This window comes from Hemibagrus wyckioides, linkage group LG10 (genome assembly GCF_019097595.1).
Source record: "Hemibagrus wyckioides isolate EC202008001 linkage group LG10, SWU_Hwy_1.0, whole genome shotgun sequence".
NCBI classification, from domain to species: Eukaryota; Metazoa; Chordata; class Actinopteri; order Siluriformes; family Bagridae; genus Hemibagrus; species Hemibagrus wyckioides.
The window spans coordinates 4,096,535-4,111,402 of NC_080719.1; the positions used below are offsets into that span (position 1 = coordinate 4,096,535).

The window sequence follows — 14,868 nt, forward strand, 5'->3', positions numbered from 1 at the left end:
CTCTCTCCTGGATGTCTGTTACAGCACACTGATCTCCCACTCTCTCTCTCTCTCTCTGTCTCTCTATCTCTCCCTTTCCCTATCCCTTTCCCCCACTCTCTCTCGCTCCCTCTCCCTACCCTCACTCTTTCTCTCCCTCTCCCTATCCCTCTCTCACACTCTCCCTTTCTCTCCCTCACTTTTCTCTCTCTCTCTCTGTCTCTCTCTCTCTCTCTCTCTCTCTCTCTCCTTCTCCCTACCCCCTCTCACTCTTTCTTTCTTTCTTTCTTTCTTTCTTTCTTTCTTTCTTTCTTTCTTTCTTTCTTTCTTTCTTTCTTTCTCTCTCTCCCTCTCTCTCTCTCTCTCTCTCTCTCTCCTTCTCCCTACCCCCTCTCACTCTTTCTTTCTTTCTTTCTCTCCCTCTCTCTCTCTCTCTCTCTCTCTCTCCCTCTTTCCCTATCCCTTTCCCCCCCTGTCTCTCGCTCCCTCTCCCTACCCTCACTCTTTCTCTCCCTCTCCCTATACCTCTCTCACGTTCTCCCTTTCTCTCCCTCACTTTTCTCTCTCTCTCTCTCTCTCTCTCTCTCTCTCTCTCTCTCTCTCCTTCTCCCTACCCCCTCTCACTCTTTCTCTTTCTTTCTCAACCTCTCTCTCTCTCTCTCTCTCTCAGGACGCATATCTGCCTTCAGCCTCAGATTTCCTCAGCGGTGTTTTAGAGGATTGTAACTAATTAACTGCATGACATTTCTACACAACACAACAATGGCACTGATTTAATTACAGGACATTTTGGAAAAGCAGGGAACACAAACCGCACATGACGTTCATGCTCGCTCAGATCCTCCTCTGTGCTCAGAGTTTTCTCAGACTACTGAACTTCTACTTTTACTTGAAGGAGAAAAAGACAGATTACAGTTACAACACCGATGATGTCATCTTTCCAATGTTTTTCAGCCATTTTCCTCAAATCTTGGCCTCATATGAAATCCTCACATCTCTCCCTGCTGGTGACCTTTATAAGTGTCGATGCAAAGGTCGATTCTTAAAAACGATTCATTTTAGATGACTCTTAAAATGGAAGAAGATTTGAAGACTTGTTTCATGTGAAATTATCCGTGTTCGTTTTTTCCTGTAGCAATAAAATTGAACAAAGAAGAAAAAAATAACTTTTCATTGACTGTAGTTTATTTATTTAACAACTGATCGGCTCACACACGGATTGTTATTCAGGGACGGCAGTAATCGGAATCAGCGAATCTGAATCAGTTTGCTTGTAAGAGTAGTAAAACGATTTTTTGTTGATATACACTACGTTATTTTATTTTCTTAGCATAATGCACTCTACATATATTGTGAATAATTGTGTAATCTGGCAAATTATCGAGTCGCCACCGTGTTTTTGATTCACATGTGATTCAGTCCCCAAAGAGTCGATTCACTGATTCACAGGCTTTTGTGTTGAGCTTTAGAGTCGATTTCACACGCTGAAAATGATTCATCTTTTTCATTGATTTCAAAACGGATCTAGATTCGTAACGGATCGCACACGGATTGTTGTGTAGTGATACTTGGTGATTAGCTAATCTTTTTTAATCAGTTAGCTTTACTATTAATTGATATTTAATTTTATGAACATACACAATACTGATTTGAATAAATGTCATAAGTGTCTCAAGTCGTTCATCAGGAGTAGTTGTAGATCTAAAAAAATTAGATCCTTGAATCTTGAACTATTTTCTCGATCGGATTTATAAACAGCTTGTGGTGTGAACGCAGTGATGAATCTTTGAATCAGATTGCGATGTTCATGGTATGTTCTGAATAAATTATCGGACCCTGCAGTTGGATTGAATTATATCAGGTTGACGAAAATGACTGAATGTAAACATGTTTATTGAGTCTCCATCCTGCTTTTGGTTTACATCGAAGTAAATCCCAAAATGAGTCAGTGATTCAAAACGAGTCAGTGATTCAAAAGGAATCAGTGACTCAAATTGAGTCAGTGATTCAAAACCAGTTAGTGATTGAAAACGAGTCAGTGATTCAAAATGAGTCAGTGATTCAAAATGAGTCATTGATTCAAAATGACTCAGTTATTCTGAATGATTCAGTGAATCAGGTGATTCACCTGGCACACCTATTTATTTTAAAAGGTTTGTTTTGTTTGTGTGTTGCAACCAAGTGGTAAAAAAGTGTATAGAATTATATCACCACATTGTTTTGGGATATTCTTAGTCGACTCTTTGTCTTAAAAAAATGATGATTGAAACAGTTCTTAATTGAAGAGAAAAAGTGTTGAAGTGTGTGTTTGTGACTCTTTCTGACCCCGACAGAAACCCCGCTCAAATCAGACAGTAATCAGGAGGACCGATCGTTCGCAGACTCCTCGCTCTTCAGCCACTGGGGTCAGGATCTTAACTCGGAGAGTCGCCGAGTCGCCCTCAAGATGTTTCAGTACTACGGTTATAATGGCTACCTCAGTGAGCGCCTGCCCATGGACCGAGCCATCCCCGACTACAGACCCGAAGGGTGAGACACGTTACATATATATATATATATATATATATATATATATATATATATATATATAATTTTGTATATAATTTTACATTAAAAATTACAATTTAATATTTTATTAATGGGACAAATCAAAATAATGATAAGATATTAAATAAATAAATTATATACATACTAAATTGTGTATAAGTTTGTGTAAATTGTGTTTAAGTTGAAAAGCACATCTCTATTTTATTAACTCCGCCCCCTTTGCATAATTTCTGAGTAATCCGTAGTTAGGTCTAAGATCTGTATGTAGATGTGAGCATTTTGGAACGAAATCCTTCATTTTTGTGCTCTCGGATGCAGCTCACAGATAAGAAAGTATGAAAAAGCAGTAAAAAGTTCTCCTTCTGGCACGTTTGCGAGGTGTTGAGGCTCACGGTTCTGCAGCTCCCTGCTGCTGTTTTGACAATCTGTAAACGTGAGGTGTTCGTTTTTTGAATAGAAGCGCACTGTTCTGCCACCTGTAATTACCGCATGTCTCCCTTTTCACCGAGGTGTGAGAGTTTTTCTCGCATCTGGTTTTCTCCTCCGAGAACAGGAGAAAACGTGATGCTCTCGCCGGCGCTTTTAAGTCTGAACTCCCCGAAAACAAGTGCCGCTGTCTTTGTGCAGGTGTAAGAACATGTCGTACCCCACGAACCTGCCGCAGGTCAGCATCGTGTTCATCTTCGTCAACGAGGCACTGTCCGTCATCCTGCGCTCCATCCACTCGGCCATCAACAAAACCCCCGGCCATCTGCTCAAGGAGATCGTACTGGTGGACGACAACAGCAGCAGCGGTGAGTTTGTAGGAACACCCTACACAAAGCATTACAAATATTCCTGGTACAGTGGAACCTCGGCATACGAATTTAATCTGTTCTGGAGGCGAGGTGAAAATCTGTGTTGATTTCTGTGATCTGTGATTTTTCCCATTAGAAATAATGTAAATGCAGATAATCTGTTCCAGCCACCCAAAAATCTGACCAGTATGAAGTGTATGGAAACTGTATGGCTGCTTACAAAGAACTGACCCAAGCCAAGCATTCCATGTCAAGGCTCCTCACAGGAAGTCGTGCCACCAAGCCTGGGCTAAAAATAGAACAGACCACCCACACCACCAATCTGTCAACAAAAAAAAATGCCCGCAAAAATCACCTAGCTTTTGAACGCATGCCGAAGGCAACGTTGGTATCGTGGGATGAATCTTTCCAAACAGCTTTCACTGACTGGAAACAAAGCTTAAGTTGGCTTTGCTCAGCTTTCTACTGATGCTAACAAGTTTTGAATGGCTCCCGGATGTAGGTGCGACTCGTTTCGGTTCAATTTGTTTGTGTGCTAAAAATGCTTCGTATGCCAGACAAATTCCTTGCAACATTTCAATTCAAAAATGAGGCAAAAATTTGTAAGGGAGGTCATTCGTATGCTGAGTGATATATGTATCACTATAAATCAACTTTAAACAAACGTTCAATGAAACAAAATAATTTAATTTTGTGATTTAATTTAATTGTATTAATTTTAATGCACTATAAAGCCAAATTATTTTAATGAATTTTATTTTAGTCTTTTTTTCAGTATTTTAATGTGTTTTGGACTCTGAGTGTGTGTGTGTGTGAGTGTGTGTGTGTATCGGAGGCTATGTACTGCTACTTGTAAAACAGTGAAGTGCTGTGTGGTTATTTTGACATGGTATCTCGTTATTTCAAGATGACATGTCATTATTTGGAACAAAATAAATATCTCGTTATTTTCCGGTGATGTCTCCTAACACATAGACAGAACTCCATAACGCTCACAGAGATCATATACTATATATACCGTGTGTGTGTGTGTGTGTGTGTGTGGGTGTGTGTGAGAGAGAGAGAGAGTTTCCATTAAAGCAGCATCTTATTTAGCAGCTTATTTATGCATTTGGATCAGGTTTATAAACTAATTTCTTTCAAATACATTAGAATAAATTTAATAATGAAGCCTCTTAGTTCAATAACGTTGAAAAAGTACACTCTACTGATAGATTGTGGGGTAGAAACATGATTTGTCAAAAATAATGACGTAATATCTCGAAATAGAAATAATGATATGTTAAGTTGAAATAACGATGCAGCACTACAGTATTGATTTCTTGCAGTTTTTTTCTTTCTTTATATATATATATATATATATATATATATAATACTGAATACATGACATATAATACTGAGAACAAATAATAAAAAAAACTTTTAACACCATATGAGCTTCTTCCGGTCAGTTTGTAATTATTTAAAACAAAGCGCTGAATAAAATTTGATGAAATTTTATAAAATAAATAAAAATATTCAATAAAATAAATAAAATAATTCAAATTTTTCAAAATTCTAATTATTATAATTCTAATTATTATTTCTTAATGGAAAAATAAATGAAGTAATAAAAAGTGACACCATTTATCATGATATTAATATTACAGAGTAATTTAATTTTACGTCTGTCGAGTTCCTTAACCTGAACATCGCTAATCTTCCTTCTCCAGAAACCTAAAATCTGTCGTTGTTTTTTTATTCATTCTGTTTCAAAAGAAAAGCCCCTGCAGCCGAATCTTCACTTTGCCTTGTCTCGTGTCTGTTCCAGCTGGATTGTGGATCTTTATTTGTTTGATTGTGTTCCTCTTCAGGTAGTCAGGTCACGGCGGCGCTGACATTTAGCTAACGGCGCTCGGTGGCGCGTGTGCCGGAGCATCATGTCAGACAGCAGCGGCATTAGATATACTTCTGTCATTATGGTCCTGATAGCTAATCTCATCTTAATGCCTCTTATCAGCACCTCGCCGGAAACCGAGGAGACTTTTCAGACGCCGTCGTTATCTACCTGCCGTCAGATACGCGCACGCTTCGTTGTTTGTTCATTAGCATGCTCGGAGCGGCGTGACCGCGGTGGTGAGGGTTCAGGGCTCTCGGGGCCGGCTCCTCACTAATTGGATGATTTCGGGGAGCCGAGGGCCGTCGCCGGGGTCACGGGGCATCACGCAGTTTCTTGGTCGTCTGACAGCAGCGTCTGAGCGCTCACTCCAAATCCAGACAGGAAGTCAACAATGTCACCATAACAACGGGACCTTTTTCAGAAAGCGGCAAAATGAATAAAAACAGGCTTCTCTTTAAAGTTCAGCTCGGGTTTTATTTATTTAACGCTTTTAAATGCTGACACGTGACTTCATCGAGCAACTTAACAAGTGAAGTGTTGTCTCAGTGTCTTCACAGGTCTGTAAAAGTATTGATGGTTATCTTCATAATTAAACCTGAATATTAATAAACACCAAGCTGCTGCAGGTCTCCCAGTGTTCAAGACTCCTTACACTGAGACACATTTTACTGAAACACTCCATTTACCCCAGAGCATAGATGGAATTTCTGCCTGTTTTAGTAGTGGTCATGTTCCACTAGAAAGAAAGAAAGAAAGAGAGAGAGAGAGAGAGAGAGAGAGAGGGAGGGAGGGAGGGAGGGAGGAAGGAAGGAAGAAAGAAAGAGAAAAAGATGGATAGATGAAAGAAAGAAAGAAAGATAGATTGAAGAAAGAAAGAAAATACAAACTAAGAAAATGAGGAAGGAAGGAAGGTGGTGGTCATGTTCAACTTCAAAGAAGGAGCAAGATGAAAAAAAGAAAGAAAGAAAGAAAGAAAGATAGATTGAAGAAAGAAAGAAAATACAAGCTAAGAAAATGAGGAAGCTCAGATTAAAAATGAAGAAAGAATGTGAAGAATGGAAAAAAATAAACTGGAAAAGACTTGCTCCAAAATGAAAGCCAGCACTCAAACTTCTCTAAACCTCTGAAGATCAGGACACCAACATCAAGAACCTATCCAGATGTTTTGGCCCAACATCTGACCCGGTTCTCAGTCTGAAGTCTAAGCCATGCCAGCCATGCATGCCAGTAAAGGAATCAGACGGGTGGGGGACTTTCTAAATGATTCTGAATCAAGATTCTCCGATTCTCTGAATCAAGATTCTCCAAATCTTGAGAATCATTTAGAAAGTGATTCATTGAGAGAGCGCTGAGGATTCCTGGTGGAAAGGTTTTTTTTTCCTCCTCTCTCTCTCTCTCTCTCTCTCTCTCCACAGGCTAAATGATGGATGTCCGGTCCTCTTCAGTGACAGGTAGCTGAACAGTACGCAGCACAGAGAGAGCTGTAAATGTCAGAGACACCAGGAGGGCAAATGAAAATGTCACTTTTAAAACAAAGGCTATCACACGGCCCTGGTTACGGTGGCAGACGCGTGACGATTACGAGCCGACGCCGGTTCTGACGCCGCGTCCTGATAGAACATGTGCGCCCGAGGTTACGCTTTATATAAAAGATCGATCCTGTGGCTCGCTGATAACGGACCTCTTCTGCTTCACTTCTGTATTGTGATTCATATCAAAGCGTACCCGGTAAGCCATTACTCCTCATTTTAATCAATTCTCCTTCATTAGAATTTGTTAAATATTCATCCAAACAGAGGAGAATCGAATCAAAGCCTCGCTGCGAGTCGGAGTTAGGCCTCGCTGCCTCAGAGATTTGTGTGTTTTCTCTGGAGTTTAACAGACCAAATTCAGCCCATTAACGCCCGGGTAATGAGTCGCCGCGTTGATTTAGGTGTTTTAAACGAGGTTGGAAGATATAGTGTGGCGAGGTTCAGCCCCTCCAGGTCTGGAGTCCTGCCTCGTATGGAGGAAATGAGTCGCTCTCCTTCGCTGTGAGGCTGGAGGCAGGAGAGGACGGTGCTTGTGGTATAAATCAGGGCAGCAGCGGGGCAGAAGACTGGATTTTAATGCAATTGTGAAACAGCGTGAAGCCGGAGAAGCTAACCGCAAAGTTTGTGTAAAAGAAAACAACAACAGAAAAGGAAAGAAAAGGGCTTCCAGACATTCTGTTCACGTTCCCTCCTGCAATCACACCTTCTACTGATCGATGACCAGCTCAAGGATAAAGCACACAGGAGCGTCTGGGAGAAGCACACAGAACAAATCAGTACAGGAGGGAGAAACGGAGAGAAAGGAAGGAAAAAATGGATGAAGATAAAGAATGTGGGCAAGGACAGAAGGAGATAGAGAAGGAAAGAGAGAAAAATAGATAAAGAAAGAAATGAAAAATGGAAGAAAGCAAGAAAATAGACAAAGAAAGAGAATGAAAGAAATAAAGGAAGTGGGGAGGGAAGGAAGGAAGGAAGGAAGGAAGGAAGGAAGGAAGGAAGGAAGGAAGGAAAGGAGTCTTTTTTTCACTCTCAGCTCCTCCTTCACTCTCACCCCCTCCTTCTCTCTCACCTCCATCTCTCGCAGCTCCTCCTTCTCTCTCAGCTCCGCCTTCACTCTCAGCTCCTCCTTTTCTTTCTGCTCCTCCTTCATTTTCAGCTCCTCCTTCACTCTCAGCCCCTCCTTCACTCTCAGCTCCTCCTTCGTTCTCAGCTCCTCCTTCTCTCTCACCTCCTTCTTTCTCAGCTCCTCCTTTACTCTCAGCTCCTCCTTCTCTCTTATCTCCTCCTTCACTCTCAGCTCCTCCTTCACTCTTACCTCTTCCTTTGTTCTCAGCTCGTCCTTGACTCTTAGCTCCTCCTCTACTCTCAGCTCCTCCTTTTCTCTCTGCTCCTCTTTCATTTTCAGCTCCTCCTTCACTCTCAGCTCCTTCTTCTCTCTCATCTCCTCCCTTACCCTCATATTCTCTTACTTCATCCCTCACTCTCACCTCCTTCTTTCTCAGCTCCTCCTTTTCTCTCATCTCCTCCTTCACTCTCTTTCCCTCCTTTGTTCTCAGCTCCCCCTTCACTCTCTTCCCCTCCTTTGTTCTCGTCTCCTCCTTTTCTCTCATCTCCTCCTTCACTCTCTTTCCCTCCTTTGTTCTCAGCTCCCCCTTCACTCTCTTCCCCTCCTTTGTTCTCGTCTCCTCCTCCACTCTCATCTCCTCCTTCACTCTCTTTCATTCTCATCTCCTCCTTTACTCTTTTCCCCTCTTTCGTTCATAGCTCCTCCTACACTCTCAGCTTCACTTCATCACACTGTGTTATTGATTGTTTTCCTCTAACAGCATGGCACTAAGCTTTGGGGTTCAATTTTTCTCCTCATTTCCCCGTTCAGTGTGGACGTTTGATTAAATAATTAATTCTGGGTTTGATTTCATTAATTTTTTTGAAAGTAACCTCAGTCACGCAGCGAAGCGGGATGTTATTGACGTCTAGTTTAACTGCAAACTGATAACGGCTTCTTCTATTGACCACAATTTAATTATTTATAATCCACTAATTTAACACACCTGATTTAATGACTCGTCTCATCGGGGAGTCGGAGCGCGAGAATCAGAGCGTCATTAAAGCAGGAGATTTTGATGAATGTAAAACGGGAAGCCTCGGGGAGCTCGAATCTGTGATTGCTTTTTAATGAAGTTAATGTTAATGTTACTCTGCGCTACGGAATAATTGTAACTGCTGAATTTCCCAACGTCTGGGAGGAGTTTCCAAATGGGCGGGGCTAATCTCGGGGAATACGTGTTGTGATGTCACAAGTCTTCCAATATCCAGCCTGCTGTTTTTGCAGCTGTTCGGTTTCTCCAGGATTCCACGATTACAGAAATGAACGCAAGAGTCATGATATTCGGAGGGGAAAATGAAAAATGTTCCTGTTTTGTTGTGTCCATGTTGATTATTGAATGTCTTTGTCATGTCCCACTCCACAGTGGTGGGTCATATGAAGCGCATATGAAAGTTTCTCTCTGTTTCTCTCTTTCTGTGACTCTTTCTTTCTCAATTTCTTTTCCTCTCTCTTTCTCTTTTTCTCCTTGTGTCTTTCTGTTTCACCCTGTCTCTCTCTCTCTCTCTTTTTGTCTCTCTCTGTTTCTCTCTTTGTCTGTCTTTCTGTTTCTTGGTTTTTATCTCTCTCTCTCTCTCTCTCTCTCTCTCTCTCTCTCTCTCTCTCTCTCTCTCTCTCTCTCTCTCTCTCTCTCTCTCTCTCTCTCTCTCTCTCTCTCTCTCTCTCTCTCTCTCTCTCTGTCTCTGCCTCTCTCTAGAGGAGTTGAAGGAGAAGCTCCAGGACTTTGTAGAAGAGATGAATGCTAAACGTCCAGGCTTTATAAAGATGGTGCGACACCAGAAGCAGGAGGGTCTGATCCGGTCCCGTGTGAGCGGCTGGAGGGCTGCGACTGCCCCTGTGGTGGCTCTGTTCGACGCCCATGTGGAGTTTAACAATGGCTGGTGGGTAACGATGAACTCACCGAGAAATCAAATATTATATTAAACCTCATGTTCTGCTCATTACAAATTTTTTATTAATCAATTATTATTATATTTATAATATATTATTATTATTATTATTATTATTATTATTATTATTATTATTTAAAAAAATCTAGCAATTATTCTCTGGGATTTGTAAATAAAATAAAGTTTTGGATGTTTTGACTATAAAAAATTCAGACTGATGATTTTATTTTAATCAGTGCATCCCATTTCTGTGCAACTTAAAAAAATTAATTAAATAACTTTTTTCACTGATAAATGGAATCTTTATCTTGTTTGTTGGTAAAATATATGATTTTTATTGAAATACAATATTTTTTTACATGCTTCGTGCTGTTAGCGCTTGAGTATAAATCAGATTTTAGAGAGATTTCGGAAAAACTGAACCAAACACTTTCCTGAGTTGAATCATACTAGTGATAAATGAATGATTCCATAATTAGCAAAAATGACTCATCTCCAGTGTTAATTGATGCTTCATCAGTGATTGGTTTATTGGTCCGAATCTCCAGAACTCACGACATTTTTCTGCAGCTCTGCAGCTCGTTTTTGTCTTCAAGGCTTTACTACAGCAGCTCAGATTCTGTGTATATAAATAAAGGAAAAACCCGCGGCAGAAAATGCACATCATGTTCGATTCATTTCCTGCAGCTGAGTCGATTCAAGCATTAAAGTGCTCCTGATATAAAACCTTTAGAGGTTTTTGTCCCAGTTCCATAAGTATGGCATTAAATTTAAAAAAAATAAATAAATAAATAAATAAACAAAAAGTTTTAATTTTTTAGTTCTTCACAATTCTTAAAAAAAAAATCCAAATCTCATCTTTTATGATTCATATCTAGATATATCTTCTGTACCGGATCGTTCAATTATATAAGTTGTCTATAAGGAATTCCCCGCCATCCAAGAGGCGGGTCTTGCTCTAGAGTAGTAGCTTGTTAGCTTGTTACAACAGAAATTATGATTTGTTTCTGCACAGTGTTCACTTTCCCAAGCAAAGGAAAAACAAATCTTTTATTTGTTAAGAATTTGCAGGGGTCTTTTACTAACGTGTTCGACGCTGGATTATATCTCTTCCAAAGCAGAGGAAGTCTCACTGTCTCACTAGCACATTTACCTAAAAATTAAAGGCTCTCGTTAGCATCTTAGCAGCTGTTTGCACTATTAGCTAGCCTGCAAAGCGTCAGCTTCGTTCTGATTCCCCAGAAGAGGTGTGATCATATCTCAGACGTTATTAGCTCACTTCAACACCCTGTCAGCGTTTCATAAGGTAATATTTCAACACAAGGAATGAAATCCTGGCTAAGACGCCGTCTTTAATAGCGAAACAGCAGATTTCACAAAGCACATTGTTTGGTAGAAAGCAGGTGTGTCATGAAGGGTGTTATGAAACACGTGGGACGAAACATCTGCGCTGTCGTTCAAGATGAACCCAATTCCTTTTGATCTGCGGAACGAGTCCAGGTGTCTCGCACCTCAGACAAAACACGATTCAGTCCGTCCGTCCGACCCCCGCCCACCCACGTCCACATCATCATTACAATCGCATTCCCCGGCTCACGTGGCCTGCTGCTGTTACTCGCTTAGGAACATGACCCAGAAATGTCAGCACAGATGGAGCAAAATATTTCTTTAATGAGCTTCCATGTGATCGTTGAGCCATGAATATCCCCCGGTTCGTCCTAAATTCAGATGCTGAACTGTTTGTCTGTGATGTGGATGGAATGAAACATGACAGGACATGCTGTTATAGGAAACTAATCAGTGACAGAGGATGTAATGAGATATCATCACTGTTAGCATAGCATACTCCAGTCACAATTTGTTTCACTTCATGATTCAGTCTTCGTGATTCGATTCGATTCAATTTGATTCTTTGAATCTGGTGTACTAAATGAACTGAGTGATTGAATGAAGGAAAATGATAACTGAAAGTACGCTTTATTTCTTTCCGAATCATAAAGAAGACGAAAATTGTGCATTTTTGTCTGGATTGAAGTAATTGCTGTGACCCTATGAGGTTTTATATTATATACAAAATGTACTAAAGGTTTGCCTTATATTATAAATAAATTAATTAATTAATTAAGTGATAACTTATCCAAAAATAAGTGATATAAACAGTTTGAGTTTGAAATAGAGCTCCAAATTCGGCTAAAATGGCCAGCTTCCACCATCTTTTCTCAGGCACTGTAGATCACTGTGATGAGCAACTGATGTCGTTTGAAAGCTACCGAAAAATTCTTTTTAATAATATAACAAGCCCTCAGATTACTCAGATCGGGACTTCTGGTGTTTAAAGAGTTAATTTGCACAATTAGATGCATAATTAATGCAATGCTGATTTCCATGATGTATAAATGATTCGTAACACAATACATGGTTAGAACTTGATCAGTTCCACATTAAATCCATTTCTAAATCCATATATCAAACCCAGTCCCTCTTAGGTTGTTACTATGGAAACGATGGTGCATTGTTGGTTAGTGGTTGCACGAACAATGGTTAGTTGATATATAATTAATTAGCATGTTTAATTTTATGGCTTTCTTCAGGTCAGTTGCTAATACGCACATGTTCGCTGTATTCACTGTATTCAGGGCTGAACCCATTCTCCAGCGGATCAAAGAGGACCGGACACGGATCATCTCCCCATCGTTCGATAACATTAAATACGACACCTTCGAGGTGGAGGAGTATCCGCTGTCCGCTCAGGGCTTCGACTGGGAGCTGTGGTGTCGCTACCTGAACCCACCCAAATCCTGGTGGAACCTTAACAACACCACGTCTCCAATCAGGTAGCATACTGGTCACACCCACACTGACCTTTAGCTTTTAGTTATTCAGGATGGAGGAAAAAGATTAAATCATGATACGTTTCTACTACACACTATATATAACGTATGTTATGACATATGAGTTAAAAAACTGTGAATCATTATTTACTAATATTGATTATTTCATATTTAATTATATATATTTTTTTTTTTTAAATTTAAAGTAAAGAAAATATTCAACAAATAATAAATATATTAATAAATTAGTTAGTTTAATATTAATGAATATTTGTTTTTACATTAATAATAATTACATTTTAATTAATTAACGTGTTTATTCAGATTTATATCGTCAGATATAAATAAGATTTTATGCTTAAGAGAAATTTCTCTTAATTTACAATTTACAATTTAATTGTAGTAAAACATCGTGTTTGTTGAGTGAAATGAAAAGAGAGCCCAGATTCAGGGCGGAGTCTATGCAAATAGACAATCCCCTGCAGTGTGATTTACTGGAATCAGGAACGCTGGGAATAAAATTGTTGAATTTTAATCATGAGAAAGATTCAAATTATGTCTTAGCGTCTCTAAATAATCGGGAATTGTTTGGTTTTAATTTTATTTTATTTCTTTTCTACAAGAGCAACTTATTTTGTAAAAGAAAACAACACACACACACACACACAGTATATGTCAGATTGATGTTTATAGCTTGTTGCTGCGTGTCTCTATGCAGGAGTCCGGCTCTGATTGGCTGCTTCGTTGTAGACAGGAAGTACTTTGAAGAAATCGGGCTGCTGGACGAAGGTTTGGAAATCTACGGTGGCGAGAATGTGGAGCTGGGCGTCAGAGTGAGTGATGAGCTCTTTCTCTCTCTCTCTCTCTCTCCCTTTCCCTCTCTCTCTCTCTCTCTCTGTCCGTCGACCACAACTAATGAAGATAATGGCCTCTCTTCTGACAGATTAACAACAATAACGATCTCCTCCGCTTTTGGCAGGACACAGAAGAGCGACTTATCAAACTGATTTCTGTTGAGTGTCTGAGTTGCGCCCGGGACGTCTGGGCAGCACGGGGCAGATGGAATGCCGCTGTATAGACTACAGCATTAAAGCCACTGTTCCATATGTACGGTTTAGTTGGGTTTAATCGAATCCTGGTGTGTTTATTTCCTGAGCCGTTTCTGTAGGGAGGTAAAAACACATCAGTCGAACAAAACTTTGTGAACCTTAACAGGGAGAAATAATGAACTTTGATTCTATCCAAAGCAGGAAGTGAAACACGTGTGTTGTATTACAGATCATGTGACACGGGCAATGGGTCATTCTTTTGTTCTATCGTTTTTCCATTTGTTTGTTCATTCTTCCTTCCTTCGGGCATGAAGCCTTTATTATCGCCACACATACCTTACAGCACAGTGGAATTCTTTTCTTCGCATATCCCAGCTGAGGAAGTTGGGGTCAGAGCACAGGGTCAGCTATGATACAGCACCCCTGGAGCAGAGAGTGTTAAGGGCCTTGCTCAATTGCCCAACAGTGGAGCTTGGTGGTGCTGGGGCTTGAACCCCAATCCTCCCATCAACAACCCAGAGCCTTAACCACATGAGCCACCACTCCTAAGGCAGCCATGTTACACCATTCTGAAGCATTTCAATCCACCGAATGCTAACGTTCATATTGTTGTGTGTCTTCTCCATCAGCGACATGATTTCAAACCCCCTCCATCCCCCGAACCCCGAATCATCATCTCCATCATCACTCTAAAGGATGTTTTCTGGCAGCGTTATTTTTCACTGCGTGTGTGCAGGTTTTATCCTTTTTTATGCTGTGCAAAGCTTTCCTGAAAAACAAATCCCGAAATCAGTCTGGGTTTAGTCAACTCTAAACTGAGATAAATCAGAGATAAAATGGAAAGGAGAGAAAAAAAAAATTAGAGCAGCACGTTGCCTCAATTTTCGCTCAGTTTCATCATTTTGTTTTCTGGCTTTTTCTACGCAGGCTGTAACATATTCATCCGGAGACGTTCTTTAACTCGAACCGAGAGCTTGATCAGACGAGGCAGAGGAGTTGTCCGAGTCTCTTAGGAGAGCTAATAATAGATAGCCAGAACGCATTATAGGCCAGAGCAGCGCAAATACTCGTATCAGATTCCGTAATAATCGTCTTCTGCTGATCCTGGAGTCACACACACACACACACACACACTGCTTTTCACTGCAAGCAATGGTGTAATCATCAATCACTCTGAAAAGAGCAGAAGGATGAAGACGAGGAAGAGGAGGAGGAAGAGGAGGAGGAAGAGGGTGATGTGGCTCCCGTTAGCAATGTTCC

General features: G+C 40.3%; 1 protein-coding gene across 2 annotated transcripts in view; it reads left to right on the forward strand.

Annotated features, from left to right (window-relative positions):
- Window positions 1-14,868, forward strand: part of galnt18b (UDP-N-acetyl-alpha-D-galactosamine:polypeptide N-acetylgalactosaminyltransferase 18b) — a 118,084-nt gene that overhangs the window by 72,891 nt on the left and 30,325 nt on the right. For both annotated transcript variants that reach the window (XM_058401022.1, XM_058401021.1), the window contains exons 2-6: window positions 2,313-2,508; window positions 3,154-3,320; window positions 9,536-9,719; window positions 12,365-12,562; window positions 13,278-13,392. In XM_058401022.1, coding sequence (XP_058257005.1) covers window positions 2,313-2,508; window positions 3,154-3,320; window positions 9,536-9,719; window positions 12,365-12,562; window positions 13,278-13,392 — 860 coding nt within the window. The remainder of the gene's footprint in view (window positions 1-2,312; window positions 2,509-3,153; window positions 3,321-9,535; window positions 9,720-12,364; window positions 12,563-13,277; window positions 13,393-14,868) is intronic.